General features: G+C 30.5%; 2 protein-coding genes across 2 annotated transcripts; both read left to right on the top strand.

Moving 5' to 3' along the window:
• Window positions 1-593: 593 nt before the first annotated feature.
• LOC108849460 (uncharacterized) lies at window positions 594-1,264 on the top strand. The gene has a single exon (XM_057007015.1). It carries the CDS (start codon window positions 594-596, stop codon window positions 927-929), a length of 336 nt encoding a protein of 111 aa, XP_056862995.1. The 3' UTR covers window positions 930-1,264.
• Window positions 1,265-5,036: 3,772 nt separating this feature from the next.
• Window positions 5,037-5,340, top strand: LOC108853568 (CLAVATA3/ESR (CLE)-related protein 2-like). Its single transcript, XM_018626978.2, has one exon. The coding sequence runs from the start codon at window positions 5,037-5,039 to the stop codon at window positions 5,271-5,273; it is 237 nt and encodes a 78-aa protein (XP_018482480.1). The 3' UTR covers window positions 5,274-5,340.
• The last annotated feature ends 5,697 nt before the right edge of the window (window positions 5,341-11,037 follow it).

The raw sequence follows: 11,037 nt of genomic DNA, 5'->3' as shown, positions 1-11,037 counted from the left end.
TATAACACACAAATACATTCATACTAACACATACACTGGATATATCTAGGGCCCTACCAAATAGTGTGCATGCGTGCATTACTAGCAGATAAATCCCATGGGCTCGGAAATGATGTAGTCCCTTTGGGCCCAATTTTGATAAATTGATTTTCTATTAGAAAAGAAAAAAAACTCGGGTCGTTCCCTCCACTTCTTGGCGCACATCCCAAACCAAATGTGGCGCGTAAAACTGTGCTAATTCCAGTGAAATGATTTGATCTCTTCAAGTCAAAAGTCAACACTTTAAATAGTACCAAAAACAAAACCAAAATAGAAACGGAGATTTTATTCTTTCTAACACGAGTTCCCTCCATAACACAGAGCCCTTTTCCAAGTTTCGGAAAATTTTAGAACCCTCAAAAACCAAAAAAAACTCCCTCCAGAGAAACGAAAACACCAAATCTCAGATCTATGAACTTCCAAATCTGTTTCAAAGTCCCTCCTATTCACATACTTCATATACAGTTCGTCAGTTCCTCCTCCTTTCCTCAAGTCCATCTCTCTCTATCTCTCTCTCATCAACACTCTTATCTTATCTCTTTAGCTGTGCATTAATGGCGGCTCTCGATCTAAACCCTCAAAACGACAACAAAGAGAACGTCTCGCCCTCGGAGATGACCACAACTTCTGTCAAGCCTCTGGATTCTTCCTCATCCATTGATAAAGAGAAAACCCAGATCAGAATAATCAGGAGAAAACGATCTAGAAGACAGCCTCTTAAAGACATCACCAATCTCTTTGTCTCATCTTCATCCCCATTGTCCTCTTCGTTTCTGATTCGTCACTTCCCCTCTTCTCAGACTCTATCAGTAGATCCCAAATGCATGAAGAGAAGATCTGTTGTTGCTCTCAAGGCTTCTTCTACCTTCTCTTGTAGAAATTTCAGATGAGATTATATCATCTTAATATTGGGTTTTTTTTCTAGTTTCTGGAATTATGTATCAGTTTTTAGTTAAGGTTATTCTATCAATACCCTGTCATTAGCTTTCATGTACTCAACACACGAGATATGTTTCCATGAGTATACTGGTTTCTCAAATTATTACGATTCTTGCGGTATTTCTGTCCAGCGTCAGTATAATTACGCTCCTAACTTCAACGTATGTAACTGTGAACATTCGAATTGTGATCTGGTCTTTTCTGACTAGCTCTTGGTTTTAAATTGAACTAGCCAGGAATATTTGAGATATTAGTAGTAGCTACTGCAATTTTTCCCCATCTGAGAAGTGAATCGAAGTTGTCTTTCTGTTAAATGATAACTGATACTGTCCTGGTGTTTAGGAAAAAAAACAGGTGTCATGGGAGTTGGATTGTAGATTGTGTGTACACTGAATCACTGATTAGTGATACTGTGTCATGAACTTTTTTTTTTAGAGCATCCCCACCTTATTTTTGAGATTCACCAAATGCAGTTTTAAATTCTTCGTATTTTGTATTGAAGTCCATATTCGTTAAATTAAGCTGGATCATAATTTTTCGTTATGTACAACTTAAAAACATACAATAAATAATTACAAGCAATATTGATTGTAATACAGTCTTCATTTTTTGTAATATTTATGTGTTCATGCAATTTTTTTCTGTATGTTACTTTATGTTGTATGAGTTTTTTAAACATAATATTGTTTGTGTGTAAAATTTTGTTTACGATTGAAATATAAGATATTTATTTAGAAATGTTCTTAGAAGACAAAAGATATATTTACAAACTCATATTAACATTTATAACCTCTGTAATAAGGTCTAAAGATTATATATGATCTTCCAAACTCTCAATAAAGTTATTGCATTTTTGTAAAAAATATTATTTTTATTTGAATAAATTTTACCCTTTACATCTACAAAATTACATTTACAATCTCAAATTAAGCATTCATAATCTCTCTAATGATATCTAAAATTATAGGTGATTTTCAAGACTCTAAAAAGTGTAAAAATAATTTATTTTTAATATGCATTTATATAAATAATAAGTTTAAAAACTTATTAACTACTATTCTCAATAGTTTTTTTATTAAAGTTGTTTACTTATCTTAACATTTATTTGTCAATGCTTACTTTTATTCTTTAAATATACATTATATTAATTTCAATCCACTTACACTCTAAATAAGTATCGTTAGGGAAATATTGTCCATGACAAAAGTGTAACATTCATAGAATGATGATTGCTTTTTCATTCTTTTTGCACTATCCCGCTTATTTTTATTCGGTGAATCTAAAAAACGATTTTAATTATACTTTGGAATGGTGTTTATAATTTTTAATTCTGGAAAATTGAATTGTAAAACACTAAGCAAAACAATGAAAATATAGACTGATCAAAGGTTCAAAACAAGAATATTTGTTAAGAACTTTGAGTAACAAAACCACCAAAAATAGACCATTTAACATAGAGGAAACAATTTTAATGGTGTTGTTTGTATATCATACTCTGTAATATTTTCTTGCCAAAGTGAAAGAATGCTTAGCAAATGCCATAAAACTATCAAAATTAGATAGGATGCATATCGCTCAAAACATTTAAGAAATATATATACTACAAAACAATCCATACTTGTGCACTCGCAATCACCTAATCATTTAATAGGAAAAAAACGATTAGTGATTTACCGATGTGCAGCACCATAGCCTAATAAAAACAAGAATTTATTTGTCAAAGGTATCATTTTTAAATTTTGTTGTCACTTATTGTTTTTTAAATAAATTAAATATCTGTTTTTTTGGTCAAACAGGAAGTCTCTTTCATCTGTCACTAAAATGCTGTAGTGATTTACCGATGTGCTGCAAAATTCTTGGCTCAAACAAAAACTTGCTAACACAGTGACACCCTTTATAGACAATGTTATCTGGATTTGGATAAGAAATGCCTCAGTCAAAACGTTAATTACAGTATAAAGAAGCTGAGATTAGTTGGAAACTTATCCTTTTGTATAAAATCAATTTTGACCTCACCTTAATTAGTGGAATCTTAAACTACGCTACCACCTACAAAAGTAATTAGGATTAAAATACTTCTCGCTTAAATAAAACTTTGAATATTCTTCTTGTAATGAAATCTCCTGATGACTCAGATGTGTGAATATATATCTCTGATTCACCAATACAAAAGCAACACAAACCCGCAAGTGCTCTTAGCCTTTGACTTCATTTAATGTTCATATTTTTACTCCTTTCCTTATCTATCTTATTGGAATTTCATGAATCACTATCCTCCTCCATTACCATTACCTCGTATTTATTAACTCTCTCTCTCTCTCTCGGTATAAAAAAATTCTGCTTTATACGTAAATAAATTTGTTCTTTCAAAAAGAAAAAAAGACATACATAAATGTTTAGTATATTTAGCACTCGACTCTTATCGTTCTTTTTGATAGACCAATGTAACTATATAAGATTCTGAAGATTCAAATCTTTCTTTCTTTTTCAAAGATTCATATCTTCTTTTTAATACCGAAAAATCGTCCTACAAATGGATAAATTTATGTTCAGACTTTTTCTTAGAATAGTTCCCATTTCATTGATTGAGGGCTTAGTCTTATTTGCTTTTGATCATGTAAATACATGTCAGTTGCAGTGACCCAACAAATCAGCAAGTATTCAAAATGGATGAGCACATGCATGCCCGATATATGATTCAACAAGATTTGACAATATACTCGTAAATGCTTCAGATAACTAGAGCTTTATAGCTTATATGATCAAATTATCATATTACATAAATTTAGACTAGATAAACTGAGGGAGTCGATTACCACTGAATGCAACCAAGTGGTGGTAGCCTAGTGGCAATTTCTTGGGGTTTGGTGTGTACCCACATCAGTCCTGGGTTCGATTCTCCCTGGGAACTAAATTATCATCACTTGGCCAGTCTGGGCTTGGGCTTTGGCCCAAGTGGTTTACATGGTGGATCGTAACAGATGATCGGTTCACCCCCTGGCATTAGTCGGAAGGTATTCCAAACTCGGGTTAGGCAGTGTGGTAGCCAGTCCACTCTGTAGCACTAAGTGCGTTCCTCCCGGGGCCGACCGGATCAGCCGATAGGGTTTATCAAAAAAAAAAAAAAAAAAACTGAGGGAGTCGATTACCACTGAATGCATTTTAACCACCACGGTTTCACATAGTTGTTTTGGTTTAGTATATATGCACGATCCATCCTTTGAGACAAGGCCACCTACCAAAACAAAAGTTTAAAAATGGATCGCACATGAGTCTATAAAGGGCTTGGCCCTAAGACAATAAGCATATTTATTACGATGTCGATCGTATTAAATGTGTACTAAACCGTAATGCGGCGATCTTTATCAGTTCTTATACTATTCAAAGCACCAATTTATTTTTTGCAAGTCGCAAGAGACTTCCTAAGCTGGTAAGTTGGTAACAGATTAAATATGAGTATTACTGAATAAATAGCATTTAGCAAAATAAACAGTCAACCAACAACTTTTTTAACTCAAATAATTTTAAAAAATATTTAAATGTCAAAATATCAATAAAATCATTTGTATTTATATATTAACAACTATGTTATAGAATTTACATATAACTATGATACAATATATGATAACCCTATCTTATTTTAATTTAGTTGTTATTCCTTCAGTTTTTCGGTTTGATAGTTTTATAACCAAACCATATACATATATTGCAGTTTCTAAATCCTAATATCCATACTATTTAAACAGTATTATCAAACTCAAACTATATTATATTTCTTTTTGTTGGGTTTTATATATTTTCAAAACCGTCATCGGTGACAACTCACGTTTCCACTTGCCATAAGCACTCAAGCCCTAAGCTAGCTTAACCTATCCCCACTACCACTAGAAACCCTTCGTACAAATAAATCGCTATAAGTAGAAACTCTTTGAGATCACTTCTTTCCTCATATACATTCATACACACACCACATTAACTACTTCAACTGCAATCTATTTCTCTCCCCCTTTCTATTGTCTTTCTATATATAGAAACTAGGTACAATATCTTGTAATTTAATGGCTAAGTTAAGCTTCTCCTTATGCTTCTTGTTGTTTCTTCTGCTAGCCTCAGTTGCCACCGGAAGCCGCCCTCTTGAGCGGACTCTCGTCGGGGTGAAGGTGAGAGAGTTAAGCACTTCTATTGAGGTTACGAGCCCAACTGTAGCAGATGGTCAAGCTTCAGGGGCCAGTGGCAGTCAGGTAAAAACTCCAGAGCGTTTAAGCCCAGGAGGATCCGACCCGGAACATCACTAGGGGTTCCTTTAAAATTGAGAGTTGTTCTCAGTTTCTTCCAGATGTGTATTTCTTATATTATCAATAATTTGGTTGCAATGAATCTGTTTTTTCCCTTTGTGATAAGATTATGAATACGTGTTTGTAAGCTCATTACAAAGGTATAACAGTTGTATTGATACATCATATACATTATTCTAAGTTTTCTTATATATCAACGTTAGATATTTGAATTTCGCTATTTGACATACCTTTTGGAACACGTTTTTCTTTTAGCTCTATTACTTTGTGCCTTTTACAATATATATAGCAATGCAAGGGAGGTTGATTTTTATGGTTCTTGTATATATATATCGTATTTTATGATTTTTATCCAACATATATATATATATATATTTTTTTTTTTTAAACCTGATGGTCCTGGTATTTAGATGGTCCTGCATATAAAACACGATATTACTTTGTGACTTTACAATATATATAGCAATGCAAGGTGCGAGCCTGCCTTATGATTATATAGTGTTTTATGCCGATTGTTACTAGCATGTTTAAAAGCAAAAGTAAAACGAACAAGTACGTTTTAACTTCTAACAAACAAGCAAAATCAAGCAAATAGGTATTCTCTTTTTTTCTTCTAAACCGTCAAAACTGTAGAACGGTTTGAATGTACAATTACATTACATGTGGTCGATTTAGATGGTCCGGGCATAGTAGATCATTAAGTCGCGTTTTAAGTTGATGGTGATTGTCTTATCAAAGAAAGGATTAAACAGTTGAAGAGAATGATAAAAAAGCAAATTCAAGTTACATATCTTACATTCACCTCTGGATTCTTAACTGATAGGAACCTTTTTTTTTTATCAACATCTGATAGGAGCCTTTTCTGATTAAAGGAGCTTCTCATTATATTAACAAAAATATAAACACTATTGGAAACGACATATGAAAATGGTTTTTGATTTCTTCTCATAGTTAAACCGTGTATCAGTTCAGTTGAGAGTACAGGAAATCTATAAATATAACACTACAAAATTGATTTTGATATATATTTTAAGTTCTATGAAAATAGAGATATTAGCTGATTTAACAAATATTTGATATATAAAAATTAACTTCTATAACTAAGAGTAAATTGATGGCTGATTAAGTAGCGTAAATAACCTTCAAATGTTTTTATGGGCGATACTACATCGTTCTTCATTGTCTCTCTTGTTAAACTTCTATTGAAGTCAAAGATCTTGTATTCAAGTATTGACTAACGAAAATTTGATGATGTGCCAATAAAATGCTTTAGTAATTGACCAATCGATAGGCTGTATAATCTTTGGATAAGAAATGCTTCAGTAAAAAACGTACGCTACAATATAATTAAGGGGCTGACTGGTTTTCCCGCTACCACCCGCAAACATAGTTTTTGCGGTTCATAGCGGTTGTTGGCGTTTCGAAACAATCACAGAAAACGCTACAAATCGCTTCAAACCGCTCCGAACCTCTTAAAATCAAAAGCTGGTTCCAGCTAGCGTTTGCGGTTGCGGGCGGTTGTGGGAGGGTAAATTTTTTTTCTTTAAAAACAAAATAAATAAAATAATACTAAAAATATCCAATAAAAAATTTCAATTGAAATAATAGAAATTGTAAAATGTATTCATATTATATTTCAATTTATATTATAAAAATTCAAAACTAAAATATTTTCTATAAATTTTTAAAATTGAATAATATGATTTTATAAATATAAAATTTTATATTTATCATATTATTATGATTTTTAATATTTTTATAATTACCTAAAATATAAATATTGTTAAATTATTATTTAACAGATGTTGCGTTTGGTAGTTTACCAGTCATAAGAATCCCGCAAACGCAACAATTTCTAACAGTTGTACCAGTCGTACAAATCTCTAGAAAACACTTAAAACCGCAACTACCCGCACCTGCAAACTCCCGCAACCGCAACCGCAACCGCTGCGGTTACACCAGTCAGGCCCTAAAGAACCTGCGGTTAATTGGAAACTTATCCTTTTAACCAATATCAATTTTGACCTCACCTTAGTGGAATCTTATCAATTTTCTTGCTACAAAATATCACTTTAGAATTTTAATATAATTTTCAGTTTAATATTAGTTGTAAATTTATTAATTTTATAGATAATTTCATTTATCTAAAATACTATTGATTGGATATAAGTAATTAATAAAAATTTAAATGTATTTAATACTTTTCTTAATTTATGTGAAAATATCAAAATGACTTTCCTTATAAAATGTGTAGTGAGTAGTAAAGATTATAATACTTTTCTCAATTATTTATTTTGTTTATGAATATTCTTCTTGTTGTGAAATCTTCTGATGAATCAGATGTGTGAATACACGTGAGTTTTAATTAATCTAAAACAACAAACACGAAGTGCTCTAGGCCTTGGACTAGATTTGATTTTCATATTTTGTACTCCTTTCCTTTTCTATCTTTTCTTTGAGAAATTTTCCTTTTCTATTTTATTGGAATTTCTTGAATCATTCTCTTCCTTTACTACTACTATTAGGGCTGGAAATTTGAGTCATTATCTACGGGTCCCACCTTGTTTGATCTGCTGTGGGTGCGTGTGACTCGACCGGTTTAAAATTTCAATATACGGATGCTTGAATCGATTTCAAGCAGAGCGAATATGTGTCGACCAAATTTGAGTCGTTGGGATCAACCCACAAAAAAATAATAACTTGTAAAAATACAAAAAACCAAGAAATATATAAAATATTTTTAAAACTTATATAATTTTAAATATAAATATATAATTTATGTTAAGTTTATAAAAACAATTAATATATAAAAACAATTATTTTATTAATTTTAATATTACACACAGATTATCCACAAATCTTATTGAAATGGATGCGAATATGTAATTTCAAGGACTGCATAGATCGAAGTTCTGAGTAAAAAAAAAGAGTTGATGGTTGACAGGTTTACCGTGAACCCATTCTTATGTTTAAAGTATTTTAATCTATAACACTATTTCAATGTAGTTTTATCACTAAAAAAATTATTTTCTAACTATAACATTAAATTTTACACCAAAACTTATTTTATAATATTTTATGTGTTTATTTTTTGTTTGTCATTTATTTAATTGAATATTTTATTAATAAAATAAAAGAATAATATTTTAATAGAATGAATAATATTTTAGTGTGATAAATAATAGCATACAAAATTTGGTATAAAACTATAATATTACACAAAATAATGTGATTTTTACGGTTAGATTGTAAATTATTTTGACGTAAAAATCACAGTAAAACTATGTTTTGTAGTTAGATTGAAGATGACTTTACTATTTACCTTGTATTTTAGACTCGTTCTCTCTTTCTTTCTCTCTCATATATATAATTTTTTGTGCGCATGCTTGTATTATTATATATAGTATCACTGGCAGGGACGGTCGAGTTAGACATAGTGTAACTTTTTTGGTGTTAAAGATTTGTGCTTCGTGGACATGCACAAATGATTAAATGCTTATTATAATTGGCATTTCAAGCCGTCTCTTATCACTCTTTTTGATAGATCAGTGTAACTATATAAGATTCTTAAATTAATCTTTATTCTTTTTAAGATTCATGTGTTTCTTACTTGATGATACAATTACCGAAAATAAACGATTTTTGTAAAAAATCATTAAAAAAAAATCCGTTTAAGTGGAGAGTCTGGAGACTACGTCCGACTAAACACTAATCATAAAACATCTAATTATCGTCTAACCATCTTTGAACATTTTTTCGAGTAGATTAATTGAGGGAATCGATTCTTGCCTTTTAACAACTACCACTACATTCACATGGTTGTTTTGGTGTTTTTACAAAATTCATCTTTTGAGATAAGGCCAGGACCGATCCTATTTCGGAAACTAATGATGGTTTAAAAAGGATTTTAAAATTTTGTGGACTGAAATTTTTGTTTTCTATAAATTTATGACATTATTTATATATGAATTTTTAAAAACAATTTTAGGAATTTGAAACGAATATTTCATCCGGCTTGGATTAGCGCTCGTCCTCAACAAGGCCACCTAACAAATCAGGATGAGTATAAAATGGATCGCACATGAGTCTATAATGGACTTGACCCTTATACAATAAGTAATTTATTACGATGTCGATCGTATTAAATATGTGTACTATACCGTAATGCGGAGATCTTTATAAATTTCCTATACTATTAAAAGCACCGATTTGCAGTTTCAAGTCACAAGAGACGTCTTTTCAAAAAAAAAGAAGTCACAACTCACAAGAGTCACTCGTAGAACTATGATTTTGTAGATGTTTTTGGTAATCAAGAACTGAAAACAAAGGCAACGAGAAAAATGAATACATAATTTGATTGCCGTTTGGCTTTTGGGATATTGATTTTTGGACAAGACTTGGGTTCACCACTCCCTATGGTGAACCTTTAAATTCACCACTAATCCAATAACCAATCAAAATGCCAACTAGATTAATGATTAAAAATATTAAATAACTTTTTCAAAAACTAAAATAATTAGAAAAATAAATAGTGTCAATTTTAATAATGCTAATGTCACTATCTAATCTCTAAATTCAAACTCTATACCCTAAATTCAAATTCTAAACCCTAAATTCTAAATTATAAACCCAAACTATATACCCTAAACCCAAATCTAAACCCTAAACCCAAACCATAAATCATAAACCAAAAAACTTAAACTCTAAATCCAAACGTATACCATAAACCCAAACCTAGACTATAAACCCAAAACGTAAATACTAAATTTAAACCCTATGCCCTAAATGTTTGGATTAATATTGATGTTGTTCTTTTGAAATTTAAGGTTAAGCATTAAAGTTTGGATTTAGAGTTCATGGTTTTGGTTACGGTCTAGGGTTTGGGTTTAGGGTCTAAAGTTTGGGTTTGGGGTTTATAGTTTGGGTTTAGGGTTTAGGATTTGGATTTAGGGTATAGGATTTGAGTTTAGGGTATATGTTTGAGTTTAGAGTTTAGATTTTTTGGTTTATGATTTATGGTTTGGGTTTAGGATTTAAGATTCGGGTTTAGGGTATAGAGTTTGGGTTTTTTTTTTTTTTGATCAAAGGGTATAGAGTTTGGGTTTATAATTTAGAATTTAGGGTTTAGAATTTGGATTTAAGGTATAGATTTTGATTTTAGGGTATAGATTTTGATTTTAGAGATTATATAGTGACATTAGCATTATTAAAATTGACATTATTTATTTTTTAATTATTTTATTATTAATCTAGTTGGCATTTTGATTGGTTATTGGAGTGGTGGTGAATTTAAAAGTTCACCATAGGAGGTGAACCTAAGTCTTGTCCTTGATTTTTTGGTGTATAAATTTGATTATTATATTGAGACATCTACTTTAATTTATAGTCAGTGTAATCGCTACGGTTTTGGGTGCAAAGGATTGCGGATGCTGTTAAAGATTTATAGTCAGAAATCTACTTTAATCGACATCGACATAATCGCACTTTTAAGCGTTTCTGAAACATTTATATAACTGGTATAGCTGTTAAAAATTGGTGTATTTGAAGAATATTTATGACTAGTTAACTATCAACTGTAGTATTTGTTAAATAATAAATTAACAATATTTAAATTTTTATAATTGTAAAATATTAAAAATCATAATATTATAATAGATATAAAATTATATTGATAAAAGTATACTATTAATTGTTTTTTTTAAATTGTTAGAAAATATTTTTTTAAATTTTTTTTACAATATAAACTAAAATATAATATATAAAC

This window comes from Raphanus sativus, chromosome 4, assembly GCF_000801105.2.
Source record: "Raphanus sativus cultivar WK10039 chromosome 4, ASM80110v3, whole genome shotgun sequence".
Taxonomy (NCBI): domain Eukaryota; kingdom Viridiplantae; phylum Streptophyta; class Magnoliopsida; order Brassicales; family Brassicaceae; genus Raphanus; species Raphanus sativus.
This window is presented reverse-complemented; position numbering and strand designations above follow the sequence as displayed.

What these genes read in the sequence shown, in the direction of transcription:
- LOC108853568 (XM_018626978.2), top strand. Translation starts at nt 5,037, where the DNA reads ATGGCTAAGTTAAGCTTCTCCTTATGCTTCTTGTTGTTTCTTCTGCTA.
- LOC108849460 (XM_057007015.1), top strand. Translation starts at nt 594, where the DNA reads ATGGCGGCTCTCGATCTAAACCCTCAAAACGACAACAAAGAGAACGTC.